This window comes from Cucumis sativus, chromosome 3, assembly GCF_000004075.3.
Source record: "Cucumis sativus cultivar 9930 chromosome 3, Cucumber_9930_V3, whole genome shotgun sequence".
Lineage (NCBI taxonomy): Eukaryota > Viridiplantae > Streptophyta > Magnoliopsida > Cucurbitales > Cucurbitaceae > Cucumis > Cucumis sativus.
The window spans coordinates 28278351-28294492 of record NC_026657.2 but is presented as its reverse complement, the minus strand read 5'-3'; the positions used below and the strand labels follow the sequence as shown (position 1 = coordinate 28294492).

The 16142-nt window shown below is 35.5% G+C and overlaps 1 protein-coding gene across 9 annotated transcripts in view; it reads right to left on the bottom strand.

Annotated features, from left to right (window-relative positions):
* LOC101211576 (ABC transporter C family member 13) overlaps window positions 1–16142 on the bottom strand; it is a 52720-nt gene that overhangs the window by 14020 nt on the left and 22558 nt on the right. For 8 of the 9 annotated variants that reach the window (XR_004214896.1, XM_031881845.1, XM_031881844.1 and 5 more), the window contains 12 exons: window positions 15165–15266; window positions 15028–15095; window positions 13926–14057; window positions 13680–13827; window positions 12914–13197; window positions 12609–12765; window positions 11704–11879; window positions 11520–11631; window positions 11360–11413; window positions 2683–2805; window positions 1471–1569; window positions 700–792 (listed from right to left, as the gene is read on the bottom strand). Coding sequence is in view for 8 of the 9 variants with exons in the window: in XM_031881845.1 (XP_031737705.1) it covers window positions 700–792; window positions 1471–1569; window positions 2683–2805; window positions 11360–11413; window positions 11520–11631; window positions 11704–11879; window positions 12609–12765; window positions 12914–13197; window positions 13680–13827; window positions 13926–14057; window positions 15028–15095; window positions 15165–15266 (1548 nt within the window). In the remaining variant the exon portion in view is untranslated. The remainder of the gene's footprint in view (window positions 1–699; window positions 793–1470; window positions 1570–2682; window positions 2806–11359; window positions 11414–11519; window positions 11632–11703; window positions 11880–12608; window positions 12766–12913; window positions 13198–13679; window positions 13828–13925; window positions 14058–15027; window positions 15096–15164; window positions 15267–16142) is intronic. The other variant, XM_031881841.1, reaches the window with a different exon arrangement.

Here is a 16142-nt window from a genome sequence, read left to right as displayed (position 1 = left end):
TTGTGAGTTCAAAATTATTACAAAGCCCAACAAGTGGTTATCGGTATTAATTGGGAAAGGGATGTCAACCTAGTTGAGATGCTCGGGTGCACCTGGTGATCCAACTCTCTCCGTCTTTGCTCATTAATAATATTGAGGCTTGTTTCCTCTTGGAAAAAAGTATTAATTGGGAAGGGGATGATATTAAAGGCTGGAATGCTCTAATACTAGGTTAAATTATTATTGAACTAAAAAATTAGTGGTTTGTTTCTCTGTAATTTGAGTAAGTTTCTTGTCATGTTATCAATGAAATTTTTTGTTTCTTAAAAAAAATGATTTTTTTTATCAATATTTTCATATAAACCAACATGAGATATACTAGAAAATGAAGATGGAAGATGCACAATCTTTTACGTATCCAGTCCAACCACTTAGCTAGATGGGCCACATTATTGACTCAAGTTGTGTATGCCCAAAGCACATAACTCAATTGGTCACAATTGCGATATGACGCCCCAATAAACTAGATAAGAACCCCCACCCTCTTCAAAGTTTTGTTCTTACTCTTATTAATCTTGAGTCCAGAAACAACCTGTTCAACCTTCAAGATTTTGAATTAGACGCTTGACACAGCACTACAAGTCAACATCCTATTGCCCATTGATCAAATTTTGGGACCATTTAGCAGAATCTTTAATAAATAAGGAAGTCAGATCTTACCAGCCCTGGAGTACCAATGTTTAGTGGGAGATGTCCAAGGGATCCAATAACAGCCATCACCGCAATAAATGAGATTATCAAACCTGCTAATAACTGAAAGTAAAAGCTAATTAAAACAATAAAAAAAGATCCCTATTATTTCATTCACACTGGTCAAATATATAGGCTAAAATTAGAAAGAAAGAAACAATGAAACTGAAATCAACAATAAAGAAAAAATGCAAGTAAAAAAAATCTAAATGTACAGAAAGGTTGTGTAGTCCAGAAGCTTGGATTCCATATTTCCATATATATCTATACTTTATTTTAGCATTCAGTTTGATTAATTATAAAATAGTAACTAATTCTTTTGTTTTCAGCTCAAAATTTGTGTCTATTACTTTCAGTTAATTCCATATATGCCTATTACTTTATTTTAGCATTCAGTTTGATTAATTATAAAATAATAACTAATTTTTTTGTTTTGAGCACAGAATTTTTGTGCCAGGTTTTGACTTTTAACCAGTCTTACAGGAACCCCTTTGTCCCTGATAGCATTTAAAGACTGTATTTATGTCGTTAATTTTTCACATCCATAATAATAGTAATGATATCAATAATAAAGAGTCTGAATTTTACATTAGATGTTAAAGAGAAGAGGATTAGCCTGCAATACAAATGTTGCACACACGACGCCAAATTTAGTAATATGTAGTAAGAAATGTAATTGATTGATTGTGCATTCATAAAAGATATTAGGTGATAAACACAACACTTTTCATTTAAATATACCTGAAGTCGAAGGGATAGCCATAAACTTGCTGTTACTTCTGAGTAACTGGTTTGTTGATACAATATGATATGCTTTGTGAATCTTGTGAAAAAGAAATCCTGTATTCATCAAATTCTATAAGTAAAAAATACTAAAGCCAATAGCAATTATTTACAACTGTTTTGGCTTGAACAGAGGACCTCCATTTCTTTATAGAATAATGAGGTTGCAACTACCTTCTCACCTAAAACTGTTTATTTTACACATCTTCAACTTTTCTTTTTAAACAGAAACAAGACTATCCATTGAATTAATGAAATGAGTGTAATGCTCAAGGAACAAAGAACAAGCAACGAAAAAAACAACTTAGAAAGCGCAGCAGCAAGAACAAAATACAACCAAAAAGAAAGATAAAATAGACCAATCTAATACAAATAATCCCAAAAAACAAGCTTAGAACAAGACATCGAAACTTGAGAGCCAAAAAGCTCTGAATGCATAGGAGACTTGAGACTCCTACCAATAGCTATACTATATTACATTTGTATCAAATCACCACTTGTCCAAAAAGTTTAAGTTTATGGGTGAAGGTAAATGTAATATTATATCATCTAACACTCGCTCTCACTTGTGAGTTTGAAATATGTATAAAACCAAACAAGTGGAAATGAATGTTAATTAGGGAGAAAATGAAATTGTAGGGGTATGAACACAAAACCTCTTGGACCACCTAATTTGATACCAAGTTAAATCACTAATTGATACAAAAGTTTTAGTTTATGCTTATGAGTGCAGATAGATTTAATACTATATCATCTAACAATTGTTTTTTTTTTGAAATGGAGACATGCTTCTTTATTAATAAAGGAAAATGAGACTAAAGCTCAAAGTACAAGAGAATTATACAAAGAGCAAAAAGTAAAGACAAACAACCAAACAAACTGCCCAAAGACGACCTCGGCCAATACAAGGAAAAAAACGACCAAAACGAAACAAACGCAAAGAACAAGCTAAAAAGGCAAAAACCAACAGAAAAAATGAAGATAAAACAGAACCAAAACGAAGAGAACTAAATACAAAGCATAACAAAATAACTTTCTTAAAAGGAAACCATTTGGATCTAGAGACTAGCAAAAAGATGCAACTGGTGAACTCAAAGCTAACTTGCCATCTAACAATTTGAACAATAGTTCTAAGAAACTTTATAACAAATATAGGATACAAAATACCACCTCACACTTGAACGCTCTAATAGTTGCAGACCCATCAAGAGTCTCAGTGAAGGAGGAATATATGGGAGATCGTGAAACACTATCGAGCCGCCTCAACTCCCGAGCTGTGGCCCTGTAAAAGAACTGCAAAAATATATTAATAGCAAAACATTAGTAGAAATATGGCTTTAAAAATATAGAGAACATAAATTTGCAAATTTCTACAACTGTTGATATATTAATAACAAACATCCAATATATCAATGATATATCAACATTCATTTGCAAATTTCTACTGATGTTTTGCTACTTTTGCAAGTCCTTTGGAAGTATAGAGATCATAAATACCAATTATCATTCCAATTGTTTTTTTTTTCCATTCAAGCATTGTACTTAACAATTATAAATATCTGTGTCAATCAATCTATTCTGATTTCTTGTGTAATTAATTCTCTAGCCTCTTTAACCTCTCTCTTTTGCAATATGCCTTTCTTAATTCAGTATTGTATAACAGTACATTTCATATTGATTGTCAAAGATTGTGATTTAATTCTACCGTGCTCCTTATTATGCTCCACAATTTTGTTGGTTAGAAGTTTACTTTACTTCGGCTTGAAGCAGTCCAAGAACTCGTGAAGTTTAGTTCAAGTTTGTGGATCAGTTTGGTCCGGTTATCCAAGCTCTCTTGTTTCATCTTGAGTTGAAGTTCAAAGGTTTTGTTGGTTGGTGATTTTAACAGAGGAAGCAGAATTTGGGAGAAAACTTACTGACTACAGCAAATTCCTTTATTTTTGTATATGAAAATATTTACATCAACCAAGCTTGGTATTTATAGATGCTTGGTAGTAACTAACAACTGTCTAACAGATTAACTAATACAACTAATATTGGTAGTAACTAATAACTGTCTAACAGATTAACAGTCTAACTACTTTATTGTTAATACTCCCCCTCAAGTTGGACGATGAATGTCTTTCATTCCCAACTTGGATATATGTTTGTTTAAGGTAGATGAAGGTAGCGCTTTAGTGAACATATCAGCTAGTTGTAGGCTAGTGTTGATAGGTAAAACCTTTATAAACCCTTCAACTATTTTATCTCGAACAAAATGACAATCCATTTCTATGTGTTTTGTCCGTTCATGAAATGTCGGATTCAAAGCAATAGCAATGGCTGCTTGATTATCACAGAAAACAGTGGCTGGCATCAAGGTCTTTACTTTAAAATCAGTAAGGAGCTGTGTGATCCATACTAGCTCACTAGTGACTGATGCTAAGACCCTATATTCAGCTTCTGCAGAGGACCTTGAGATAGTTGTTTGTTTCTTAGATTTCCAGGAGATGATGGAATCCCCTAGGAAAATACAGAACCTTGTGACTGATCTTCTAGTGTCAAGGCACGATCCCCAATCAGCATCAACGAAGGCTTTTAAGTGAAACGAATCAATAGGTTTTATTAGAACACCTTGTCCTGGGAACCCTTTGAGGTACTTCAATAGGTGATGAGCAGCATCTAGGTGATGTTTAGTAGGCTTGTGCAAAAATTGGCTTAAGCGGTGGACAGAGAAGCAAATATCAGGTCTGGATATTTGTAAGTATATCAGTCTGCCAATTAATCTTCTATAGCAAGTGGCATCTTCCTCAGTTAGTTGTTCTCATTCATATTTACATAGCTTCAGATTAGGATCCATAGGTGCTACAACTGGTTTAGAATCAAGAAAATTAGTATCTTCTAGTATTTGAAGACAATATTTTCTTTGGGAGAGCATAAGTCCTCGTTGAGATCTTGATAATTCTAGACCCAAGAAGTATCTTGTTTGCCCTAGGTCTTTTTAATTGAAGTGTGCCTTCAGAGAATCTTTGACTGAGTTGATACTTGAAGGAGATGGTCCTGTTAGTAATATGTCATCGACATATACTAATAATGCTACAAAGGTGCTTCCATTCCCCTTAGTAAATAAGGAGTAATCAACCTTGGATTGGATGAAACCATGTTAGGATATTGCTGCTGCAAATTTTAGGAACCATTGCCTTGATGCTTGTTTAAGGTCGTAAATAGACTTATTTAGTTTGCAAGCCAATTTCTCTCCTTTGTCTGGTACTTGAGAGATTTGATAACCCAATGGTAAGGTCATGTGCACTTCTTCAAATAAGTCTCCATTGAGGAAGGCATTATTTATGTCCATTTGGCTAATGGACCAATTATAGGATGTGGCAAGAGCTAAGAATATCTTCACAGTGCTTATTTTCGCCACTGATGAAAAGGTATCCAAAAAATCGATTCTCTCTTGTTTGTTATAGCCCTTTGCTACAAGTCTTGTCTTGTATCTATCAATGGTATCATCCGTTTTGCACTTTACTTTGTACACCCATTTGCTACCAACGGTGTGATGACCTTTGGAAGTGATACAACTGTCCATGTGTTGGTTCTTTCCATAGCTTCTATTTCCTCAGCCATAGCTTTTCTCCAAGTCTGATGTTTCACAGCTTGGTGATAATATGCGGGTTCATAGATGGAGGTAACATTGAACATATAGTTCTTATGGTGTTGGGAATAGGCATTAGAGGAGAGGTATTGGTTAAGGGGAAAGGGAGTTGAGTTTTGGGAGGTGAAGTTGCAATGGAAATCTTTTAGGTAAGATGGTGGGTGGTGTGGTCGGGAGGATTTTCTGGTCATGATGGGAATTGGTGCTTGGTCAGTGTTACTGGTTTCTTCTGCGTTACTGACATGTGGATTTTGATCATCAACACCGTGGCTGTCTTCAGGGGTATCCTCTGTCGTAGATCTTGCATCAGTACTTGCATTAGTAATATCTTCCTTTTCTAGGCAATCAAATAGGGGGCATGGTTTGACAAATTGCTCAAGGAAGTCATGGGAGATAGGTATTAAACCACCAATTCATCCAAAAGCTTAAGCTAGTGGTTGAAGGCAAATTTAATTATATATCACCAACACTCCCCCTCACTTGTGGGCTTGAAATATTTGAAAGGCCCAACAAGTGGAATCAATTTTACCTCACTTTTGGGTTTGAAATCTTTGAAAGGCCCAATAAGTGGAAATTGATTTTAATTGGGGAGCAAACGACAATGCAGTGGCTTGAACACAGGACCTCCCTAGACCACCTGCTCTGATACCATATTAAACCACCAATTCATCCAAAAGCTTAAGCTAGTGGTTGAAGGCAAATTTAATTATATATCACCAACAATAGGAATGTCCTTTTCTTTGATAGAATGAAAGGGAAATAATTCTTCAAAGAATAGGACATCCCTAGATATAAAAAACTTTCTCTTGGCTATGCCATATAATTTGTATCCTTTTATGCCTGGTGGGAACCCCATAAAAACACAAGGTTGTGCTGTAGGATCAAACTTAGATCTGTTTACTGAGGGGGTAGAGGCATAGGCAAGACACCCGAAGGTCTTAATGATGTTGTAATGTGCTTCTTTCTTGAACAGAGCAGCAAATGAAGTGTTATTTGATAGTAATACCATAGGTGTTCTGTTGATCAAGTATGCAGCACTTAGAACACATTTTCCCCAAAAGATAAGAGGAACCTTTGATTGGAACATCAATGCTCTTGCCACGTTAAGAAGGTGTTGATGTTTTCTTTCCACTACTGAATTTTGCTGAGGAGTGTAAGCACACGAGAATTGATGAGTTATTCCAATTTTGACAAAAAATCCATGAAATTCAACTCTGGAACATTGTCAGATCGAAAGACCTTGATGACTTTTGAAAATTGGGTTTCAATTAACTTGAAAATCTAGGAATAACTTGTAGAATATCATTCTTATGTTTTAAAAGATATATCCAAGTGTATCTAGATTTATCATCTACAATGGTGGCAAAATATAAATGACCAGCATGTGTTAGAGTTTTAAAAGGACCTCATATATCACAATGTATAAGATCAATTATATTTTCAGCAATATTATTCAATGAAGGGAAAGAGAGACGTCTTTGTTTAGCTAAGGGACAAACATGGCAGACTTCTTTACAATTTGGAAAGTCAGAAATTTCTATCATCTTAGCTAACTCCTTTATTTTGCTGATAGAGGGATGTCTCATCCGTTTCTGCCACATAGAGGTCGAGACTTTACACATTAGTGTAGTGTGCTGAATGCAATTAACTCTTTCATTCTTCATTCTGAGTAGGTAAAGCCCATTAGTTAATTCAGCCTTCCCAATCGTTTTCGAAAACCACTTGTCCTGAATAAGACAATTAGAATCAGCAAATGATATGGCAAATTTGTCATCCTTGAGGAGAGTACTTACTGACATTAGGTTATACTTGAAGTCAGAAATATAAATTACATTTTTCAGGACTAGATCATTTGATATGAAAACATCTCCTATATGCTCAACCTTTAGACGAGTCTTAGTGGGCAAGATAACAAACATATTCTGGGCGCTATAGAGATTTGTAAACATAAACTTGTCATGGCAAATATGTGAGGAAGCACCAGAGTCAATGATCCATGTTGAGGGATCATTGAGTGAGTTAGAGGCAAGTACCTGCTATGTGTGTAGTCTCATTTTTGAAATTCTCACCATTTTGAGGTGTGTTGATCACTGTTGAGACTAGCAAACTAGCAAAAAAGGCAGATTGATTGCTCTTAGAAACTTCTGTCATTTTGTCATTTCCATCTTGGATTGTGTTGTTCTGCCTTTGATGGACTGAATTATTGTTGTTGGCAAGTTTATGTCCAGGTGGGTAGCCATGTAACTTGTAGCATTGGTCAGCAGTGTGTCCTTTATAGCCAAAGTTGGAGCATATAGGTCTTGTATCTTTCTTCTTGGATTTATCAGAAGAAAATCTTCTTTCAAAGTTAGCCATCAATGTGATGCTCTCAATGGAGGGTGAAGATCCAATGGATCTTTGTCTTTCTTCTTGAATGATTAGGGAAAAGACTATTTATGGGAGATAGATGATCAATCAACAAAATTTAGGCTCTAATCTGCGAATAGGATTCATTTAATCCCATGAGAAAGGTCATTACGAATTCTGCATTCAAGAAATCAATCATTTTCTTTGGTCCTTCACAAGTGCATTCATCCATAGGACGATATTCCACAAGTTCCTGCCATATAGTGGTGATTTTTTAATAGTATATTTCAATTGATAAACTCCTCTGTGCAGTGGTTACTAGGTCCTTTCGTAACTGGTATATGTGAGGTCCATTGGACTGTTTATATCTTTCTTTCAATTCATCCCACATCCTTTATGTTTCCATTATAAACGAGGCTTGCTGCTATCTCTTTCAAAATGGAGTTGATAATCCAAGAAGCTGTCACATCCTTGTTGCATTTCCAAGCGGATAATAGACTACCTTCTGAAGGTTTCTTGATCAGGCCGGTGATGAACCCAACTTTGTTCTTTCCAGATAAGGCCAGCATCATTGCTCTACTCCATGATGAGTAGTTATTCGATCCTGCCAATGGTGTAGAAACAAGGTTGGTGGTTGGAGTGATGGAATGATGAAGCATGAAGGGATTTAGTTGGGTGTCAAGATCAGAAGAGGTAATCAGAACTGAGTGGTTGGAGCTGCCGGACGTCGAACTCTCAGGTGTCGTCATTACTGTAGACTGCACGAGGGTAAAGGACGTTTGGGTTTTATTCTGCAACTCTTCTTTGCGGAAATTGCTCTGATACCATAATAGAGGAAGCAGAATTTGGGAGAAAACTTACCGACTACAGTAAATTCCTTTATTTTTGTATATGAAAATATTTACATCAACCAAGCTTGGTATTTATAGATGCTTGATAGTAACTAATAACTGTCTAACAGATTAACTAATACAACTAATATTGGTAGTAACTAATAATTGTCTAACAGATTAACAGTCTAACTACTTTATTGTTAATAGATTTTCTTCCGGGCTGCTGTCCTTAAAAGCTTGATCAAGTCCATCTTGGAAGGTTAGCTTTGGATGCTTTGGGATGCTGCGTCTTAAGTTCATTTTGTTTTGTTTTGTTTTCAACTGTAATCTGTATTTTTTAAACAAAAACGAGCCTCTTTATTAATAATAATGAAAGAGACTAATGCTTAAAGTATAAAAGTATTATACTAAGAGCAAAAGGGATGAAGGAAAAATACAGGCTAAAACTAAAATACAAGGTATACCCAGGCAACATAAAATGATGACAACCTAAAACAATCACAAACATAAAAACAACGAGCTAATCAAAGAAAATTAAATTCGAAGAATGCTAGTTACAAATCCAAACATAAATGCTTTCTAAAAAAAAGCCCACTTGAAACTGAAGTCTTGCACACCAAAAGCTTCAAAATGAAAGGAGAAAGCCAACACCAAGAAGAGCAACCAGCTGCTTCAAGATTATCTTGCCAATGCAAACCTTTGCCCAAAAGAACTCGATAAAGTCTTCCAATCCACAGTTTTGATAACAAAGCTTTGGCAGCAATGGTTCAGGGAAGAAATAGGACCCAATAATCAGTAAAAGTTTTGCCTATCCCCACAAGGTAACCCCAGCAGTTGCTCTCAATTAGATTGGCAGGCATGGAGTCGAAGACCAAATACACAAAACTAACTTTAAACTAGTGATAGCAATCAGTGAGACTTTGCTCCCTCTCTCACGTGAAGAAAATTCTTGGAAAAATAAAAGTTGTTTCATCAGCTGGAGAAGACTGCATTCAGCGGTTGAAGAATCAAACTAGAATAATTTCACAGTCAGCAACTATTGACCTTAGATGATCTGGAATTTTGCAAGACTGGAGATGAAAGTGAGTAGCAAAGGTCAAATTTTCAACCTTCGGTTTTTCTTCACAATGAAACAGGCCATTAAGATCTCTAAAGGCTCAAATTGTCGCTGCCTCTCAGACTTACCAAAATGCTCCACTTCCTCACTACTTACGCTGAATGGAGAATCAAATGCAAACTCACCCTTCTTTTTAAAGGGAATGATTGGGGTATTGCTCGGAGAACCCCTAAAAAATTTCACCTTCGAGTTGGGCAAAGAAAAAACAGTGCAGTTTGATAAGACTGTGAATCTGACTTGGAAGAAAGGGCTGAAACTTGTATTTGGGCACAACTAACTTCCAAGAAGTCACGGTTCAAATCTGAAATTAACTTGGCCTTGGAGATATTCTTTTTTGAAAATTCCTTTGCTCTCTTTCTTCTAACAAAGTGCTTTGGGAACAGTTTGAAGCTGTATTGTTCTTTTCTTTTCTGATTAGTTTGTTGTTTGGTCTTGTACGCTTCTTCTCGAAATGGTGTGGTTGCTTTTGGGGTTGTCCGTTCTGTTTCTGTTAGTCTCCTTGTAATTTGAACATTTTTTCTTTTCATTTTATCAATGAAAAGTTCGTTTCAATTTAAAACTCATTCCCTGTCACAATTCTCATTTCAGAAGATTCTCAATTCATTTCATATAAATAAATAAAACCTAGATTTATCATATTTTTCCTCCTTGATGCTTTTCCAAATTTGAATGAATTAGTATGTGGGCCCTAGATCCTCTTAAGGCTAGCCCCTTGTAAGTCTCTTTTTATTAACCATATTGCCCATCCTACATTTTTCTCCTTTGCAAGCTTTAGAAGGCCAAATCCCCAAGAGGATTAGATTTCTCTTAATTAGGTCATTCGAGGTGGGTTGGAGAATATGGACATTGTCCAAAGACCCTTGTCCATGGTTTTAGGTCCCGAGGAGTGTGTTGTCTTGTACGAAAGCGTGCTGGAAGATTCAACTTGACATGAAAATTTGGGGTAGTTTCTCCAATAGGCGATAGTCCAACTTCAAATTGAAATTGTTGAGAAATAATGGACGATGTGTCCTTAGCCCCTCCTTTTTCATGAGCTATCCAAACACATTTCAAAAAAATCTCTTTGGTAGTTTACACCACGTGCACTTAGTACTCTTTCTCTGGCCATTAAGTACCTTGCTTTGCTATTATTTGAAGAATCTAATGTCAGGATCCCCAACACAAATAACTAGTGAAAAACCCAACAATGGCTAAACAGAGTCGGTACTCTGCTCTCTTTTATTTATATATAAGCCAAAATATCACAAACAACAAGATAAACGATAACGAAAGAAATAAATACCCAGAAAAACATACCAGCTCTCTTTACAAGAAGGATACTACCCTCTTGTGGCTACAGCAGCCTGCCCTCTAAGGAAGATTCAAAAATAAAACCTACCCAGCCTATTACAATATTTCCTATTTATAGTTCTCCTAAAATTCCACCCAGTGGGACCCATTCAGCACGTTCTCCTTCCCCATCATTCTTTCTTATTATCAGCTGGTGAATTCTCATTTCTGCCCCTCCTCACATACGTATGTATAATTGGTGGCCTAACATCTAATTAGAGAAAAAGAAGAATTTCAAAGCAGCAGAAGCATGTTGAGAGAGTAAGTGTGGCTCTATGACCACTTCCATTTCTTCACAGCTATCATTTATTTTATTTATTCTTAACAACTAGAGCCACTCCCTATTCTAAATTGCAACTGAGGCTACTGTTATTTGGCTGTTTTATTTTCCACATGTTGGTATCACGTTACGTTCTTTACTATAGCTATTTCTGCATCCCAAAAAATAGCATTATCTATTTTACTAATCTGTGCAGACACTTCTATTAGAATAAGTCATTTTAAAAAATTAAAGACAGCCATCAAAATTAATATTTGAATCCTGGTGTACATAGTAAATATATAGCTACAGTAGTATTTCATGCATACCTGAAGCTTACTGTAGATATACCAGAATGGCAGTAGCAACAACAGGAAGAATACCTAAACAAATATATAAAAGTGTTCAAACAATTTTGACCTAATAATAATTTTTTAGCGAAAAGTTCAAAACTATCAAGATATAAGGAATAACAAATTTGAAAGGCACCTGTACATATGATAGGACTACTGCAATTCCCAACAAGCCAACAAAATTTGCAAGGAGGATGTTGAGGATGAATGGTAGAGAATCGTCAATGGTATAGAGATCAGAAGACAGCCTGCAATAAGAAAATTATGTAAGGGATGGGGAGAAGAAAGGAGTTCTATGTTTCTCGTTTTCCTCAACTAACCTATTCAGGATTCGACCACCGGGTGTTTGATAAAAAAACTGGATAGGTGCATGAATAAGCTTATTCAATAAAGTATCATGCACCTTAACTGCAGCTTGTAAGCCACCAAATGCAAATGAGAAAGCCCTCAGCAATGTAAAGAATGAATTTATGATGCAAAAGATGCAGAGTGTAACCTGCAAAAATTAAAATTATATGGTAAAGGATCACACTTTTTTTTAAAAAAGGAAACAGCCTCTTTATTAATATATTAATAATGAGACAGAAGTACATTCTAATCAACTTATATGTAAGCCTACTTTAAATGTGAGTTTGTGTGACATTCCAAATATTTATATAATATAATGGTTGGTTCAATTATATACAATCTAACCAACTTAAAAATTGGGTTAGGTCCACCTTCAAGAGGTGGGTAGCCTTAACCATATGAGTTAACGGGGTAGCCTTTTGTGTAAGTCATATTTTAAATGTGTGTTTGTGTGACGGTCCACATATTTATACGAAAAATAGGGCACGTAATCAAGTAATTGTAATCAAAATACCACCTAATTTGGGAGGATTGGATATAGAGTTGGAATAAAATATGGTGAGACCCACAATGCATTCTATCACAGGGCAGAAGTTGACTATTGAATTTGACACATTCCCACCATAGATTTTGGCAAACAACATCAGTCGTACGTAATGAGGTGGGTCCCACAATATGGATGCCCATTCCTTATTACAGTAAAGCAAATGCACCCTTATATCAATTGTGGGAGGAACTACAGCTTGAGATTTCTTCAATTTCAGTAACTAACAACGATTCTACATTAGAATATTATTTGATCAAATTAAAATATATAATCTATGCCATCCACATAAAGTGATGTACGAGCAATAACAGAGAAATATAAGTGGATTACTAGGTAAAAGGTCGTTGAACTGTCCATCTGACTTCTTCCTGTAGTATCAACCCAAAAAGAAAGCCAAAGATCATTCCCATTGCGTGAAGCTTGCATTAAAAGTGCAGAAATGCATATAATGATTGCAATGAACCAACCACAAAATGCTGCATAGTTCCTGGAATTATTCCATCAAATATTTCAAAAACTACTGAGACTAACAATAATTAATTAATTAATGATTAATAAAAAAGTTATCCTAAAAAACAACTTTCAGAATTGCTTGCTGTTCACTAAAGTTGAATATGCTGTCAATGCTTACTTACTTGTATACACTAAGTTGAACTCTGCCCTCTGTCCGTAGCTCACCATCAACAGTCTCAGTTACTTCACTTGGAGCATTTGTGTCCTCTTTTTCATCAAAGAAACGTTTACAAGTTTCAGTTCTCTCAATTACTTGGCAGCCTTGTCTTTGAATACATTGGGTACTATCAAGTTCATTCAATGGGGTAAATGTAACATAAGATGAACCCGACAAGTTGGCTGGATTTCCAATCCACTTTACCTTTCCTCTATCCATTACAATAACCATATCAGCAGAAAAGATTGCCTGTGGAAAATGGGGAAAGTTCCTGAGGTAATCTAGAAAGTAGATTTGTATGTGTTGAGGTGCAATCCTGAGAATGTGTTGTGTTCTACACGTTCCAGATTAAAATTTTCAAATAGTTGTAGCAGACTTTTATGATGAAATTATACAACCTTTTTGGTTTATGCCAGCAAAAATTGAAATTAAAACATGCCGCTTTAAAGTTTTATCTAGAACCATGAGGGAGGAGTATTTAATTTAATTTAAAGCATACCACTTTCAACTTTTAAACTTAATTTCAATAAGAATAATAGATCTTTCCTTATTGGTAGTTGGTCTTTCTTCTATATAAGAAGACTTTGCATTTGATTCATAATATAGAATAATAATATTACAATACTTCTTCCCAATTTCAAGTGTATTTCATTTACTTATAGCTTATCCTTATTCAAAATGAATTATATGAGCTGGTTTTCAAGTAAACAGTGAACAATTAAGGGAACAACCTGATTATTATGGGTGCTAAGTATGCGCGTTCTTTTCTGTGCCAAAGAACCCAAAATGGCATGGCGCAGTATCCAATCTGCAACTTGTGCATCCACAGCACTAAGAACATCATCGAGCATAAGAATATCTAATCCATGATAAAGGGCCCTGTGAATTGCAAAGGTGTAAATAATGTTTTATAATAATAAAAAAAAAGTCACTTTATTACAGATAAACTTTAAATTGGAGCACAGACACGCCAGAACCTTGCCATGGCTAATCGGGCTCTCTGGCCCCCAGATAAGTTAACCCCTCTTTCCCCAATATGAGCCATGTCCCCTCCAGGCATTAATGAAATATCAATATCTAGCGCACAAGCCCATAAAGTATCTTGATATCTGCTCAAAATGAGTTCAACAAGTTTATGAATCAAAAGCTTATAGATATTTTTTTCAATTGAATGAAATAACAAAAGATATACAAAATGATCTCATTCAAAGGGAATTCAAAAGATGTTTCTAATTTTCTATTAGAAAAGAAAAATTGTTTAACGCCCCGAGTTAAAAAGGGGGACATGAATGAACCGAGATCACATCCAAATGAGAGGAATCCTAGGGATATGAAAGTATGGTTAAGAATGGGTTAAAAGAATTGAAAATTACTACCTATACCAATAAGGTCCACCTTCCTTTTTGGTCGTTCAATTAAAAGGATTCCAAAGTTACGCATGCTTAGCTTGGAGCAATTCTATGTTGGGTGACCTCCTCAATATTTTCCTAGGAAACATATGAGTAAGAACAAAATATCATAAAAGGACCCATGTTGGTTTGTGGGGATAACTTTCACTCTTAGAAGCATTCAAGACAAATAAGGACAACGTAACCAGGTTGTTGGGGATGCAGGAGAATGTCAAAGCCATCATGAAGGGATAGTCTCTTTTGTTTGAGATTTTAGGGTTGACTTGCTGCCTTCCTAACAAGATTGATGACTGGCTGGAAGGCTTAGATTGTCTCATGTATGGTGGTAAAGGCAGGATCTTATGGAAATGTGCTACTCTCTCCCTCCTTTAGTGCTTATGGAATGAAAGAAATAGCATAATTTTCTTTTTGAAAAAAGGAGACAACTTCTTTATTAATGAAAAAATCTCAAAGTACTATGTAGTATATACAATGAGAATAATAAAGAAGCAAATAAATAAAGAAATAGCATAACTTTTAATATAACAGAAGAGAAAGGAGAGAGCCATTAGGGAAAGGTCAAAATCTTAGAATCGGAATTTAATGAAATAATATTGAACAAAGAAGAAGAAAAAAAAAAAGCAGGCTTCACAATAGAATAGAAGTAAACAATTTTCTACATTACTGCCACCTTTGAGAATCATAACCCTTTCCAAATAAAATGTTCTCACGAATTGTTCCAGAAAGTATCCATGGTACCTACAGAGACAAAATGGAATTAATAAGAATCCTGTTACAAAACATAGGCACAGTAAGTCAGAAAACAACCTGGGACACGTATGCAATCGATCTGTTTGCATGTACAGAACCATGTAGAAGCTGCATTTCTCCCAAGATTGCACTCAATAAGGATGTTTTTCCTGAACCAACCTGAATCACATACCTTTAGAATAGATTGTGTAATGCAAGGCATGAAGTACACATAACATCATAGATTTGATAAACAAATAACTACGCTGAAGTGTATATTTGTGTATAGTATAGTTCCCTTAGTGAGAATTTCCCCTTTTTCTTTATTTCCATGAGTGTCCAAGCCAGCATACTCGCATCTTGACTTATCTCATGGGACAACCCACATAACTCCACAACATTTTGGTGTCAAGGTAACTCATAGGAAATTAATTCCTAGGTAGGTGGCCCCATGGACTGAACCCAAGACCTCTTAGTTATTTATTGAGACTATGTCTCCTTTTTTACTACCAGGCCGACCCATAATGATTCTTAGTTAAAAGTTCTCTTGTATTATATTTATCCATCATTGGGTCTTTTATGAGAAATTAGAGAAAATTGAATATTTCTTCAAAATCGACATGGTATCAAAGCATACAAAATAAAACCCTAGAAATTCAAAATCCGAACCCTAGTTGCCGTTACCATCAGCCACACTAGAGTCGTCCGTCCATGCACTCATATCCCACCCAGATCCACACAACTCAAATCTATCCATCAATCACATCCTGTAACACCCAGCCCATTCAGCGTTGTTTTCAGCCCAAATCATTTCATATCCCACTAGCAACAACATTGTATACCTGGCGTATTCTAAGGGAGTTTTGGAAACTCCAAACTTTCACTAATCATAACTTCGGGCGGTTGCCAACCATATTTATTATCTCCGACTGGAAGGTGGATGTTCTTTCTTCCTCCGTATGCTGGCCAAAACGTACATTCAACAAATAACCCTACCGAGGAATGAAACTTTAACAAACAAATGTCTCCACGCACAACTTTCACTTCTTCCAAGAA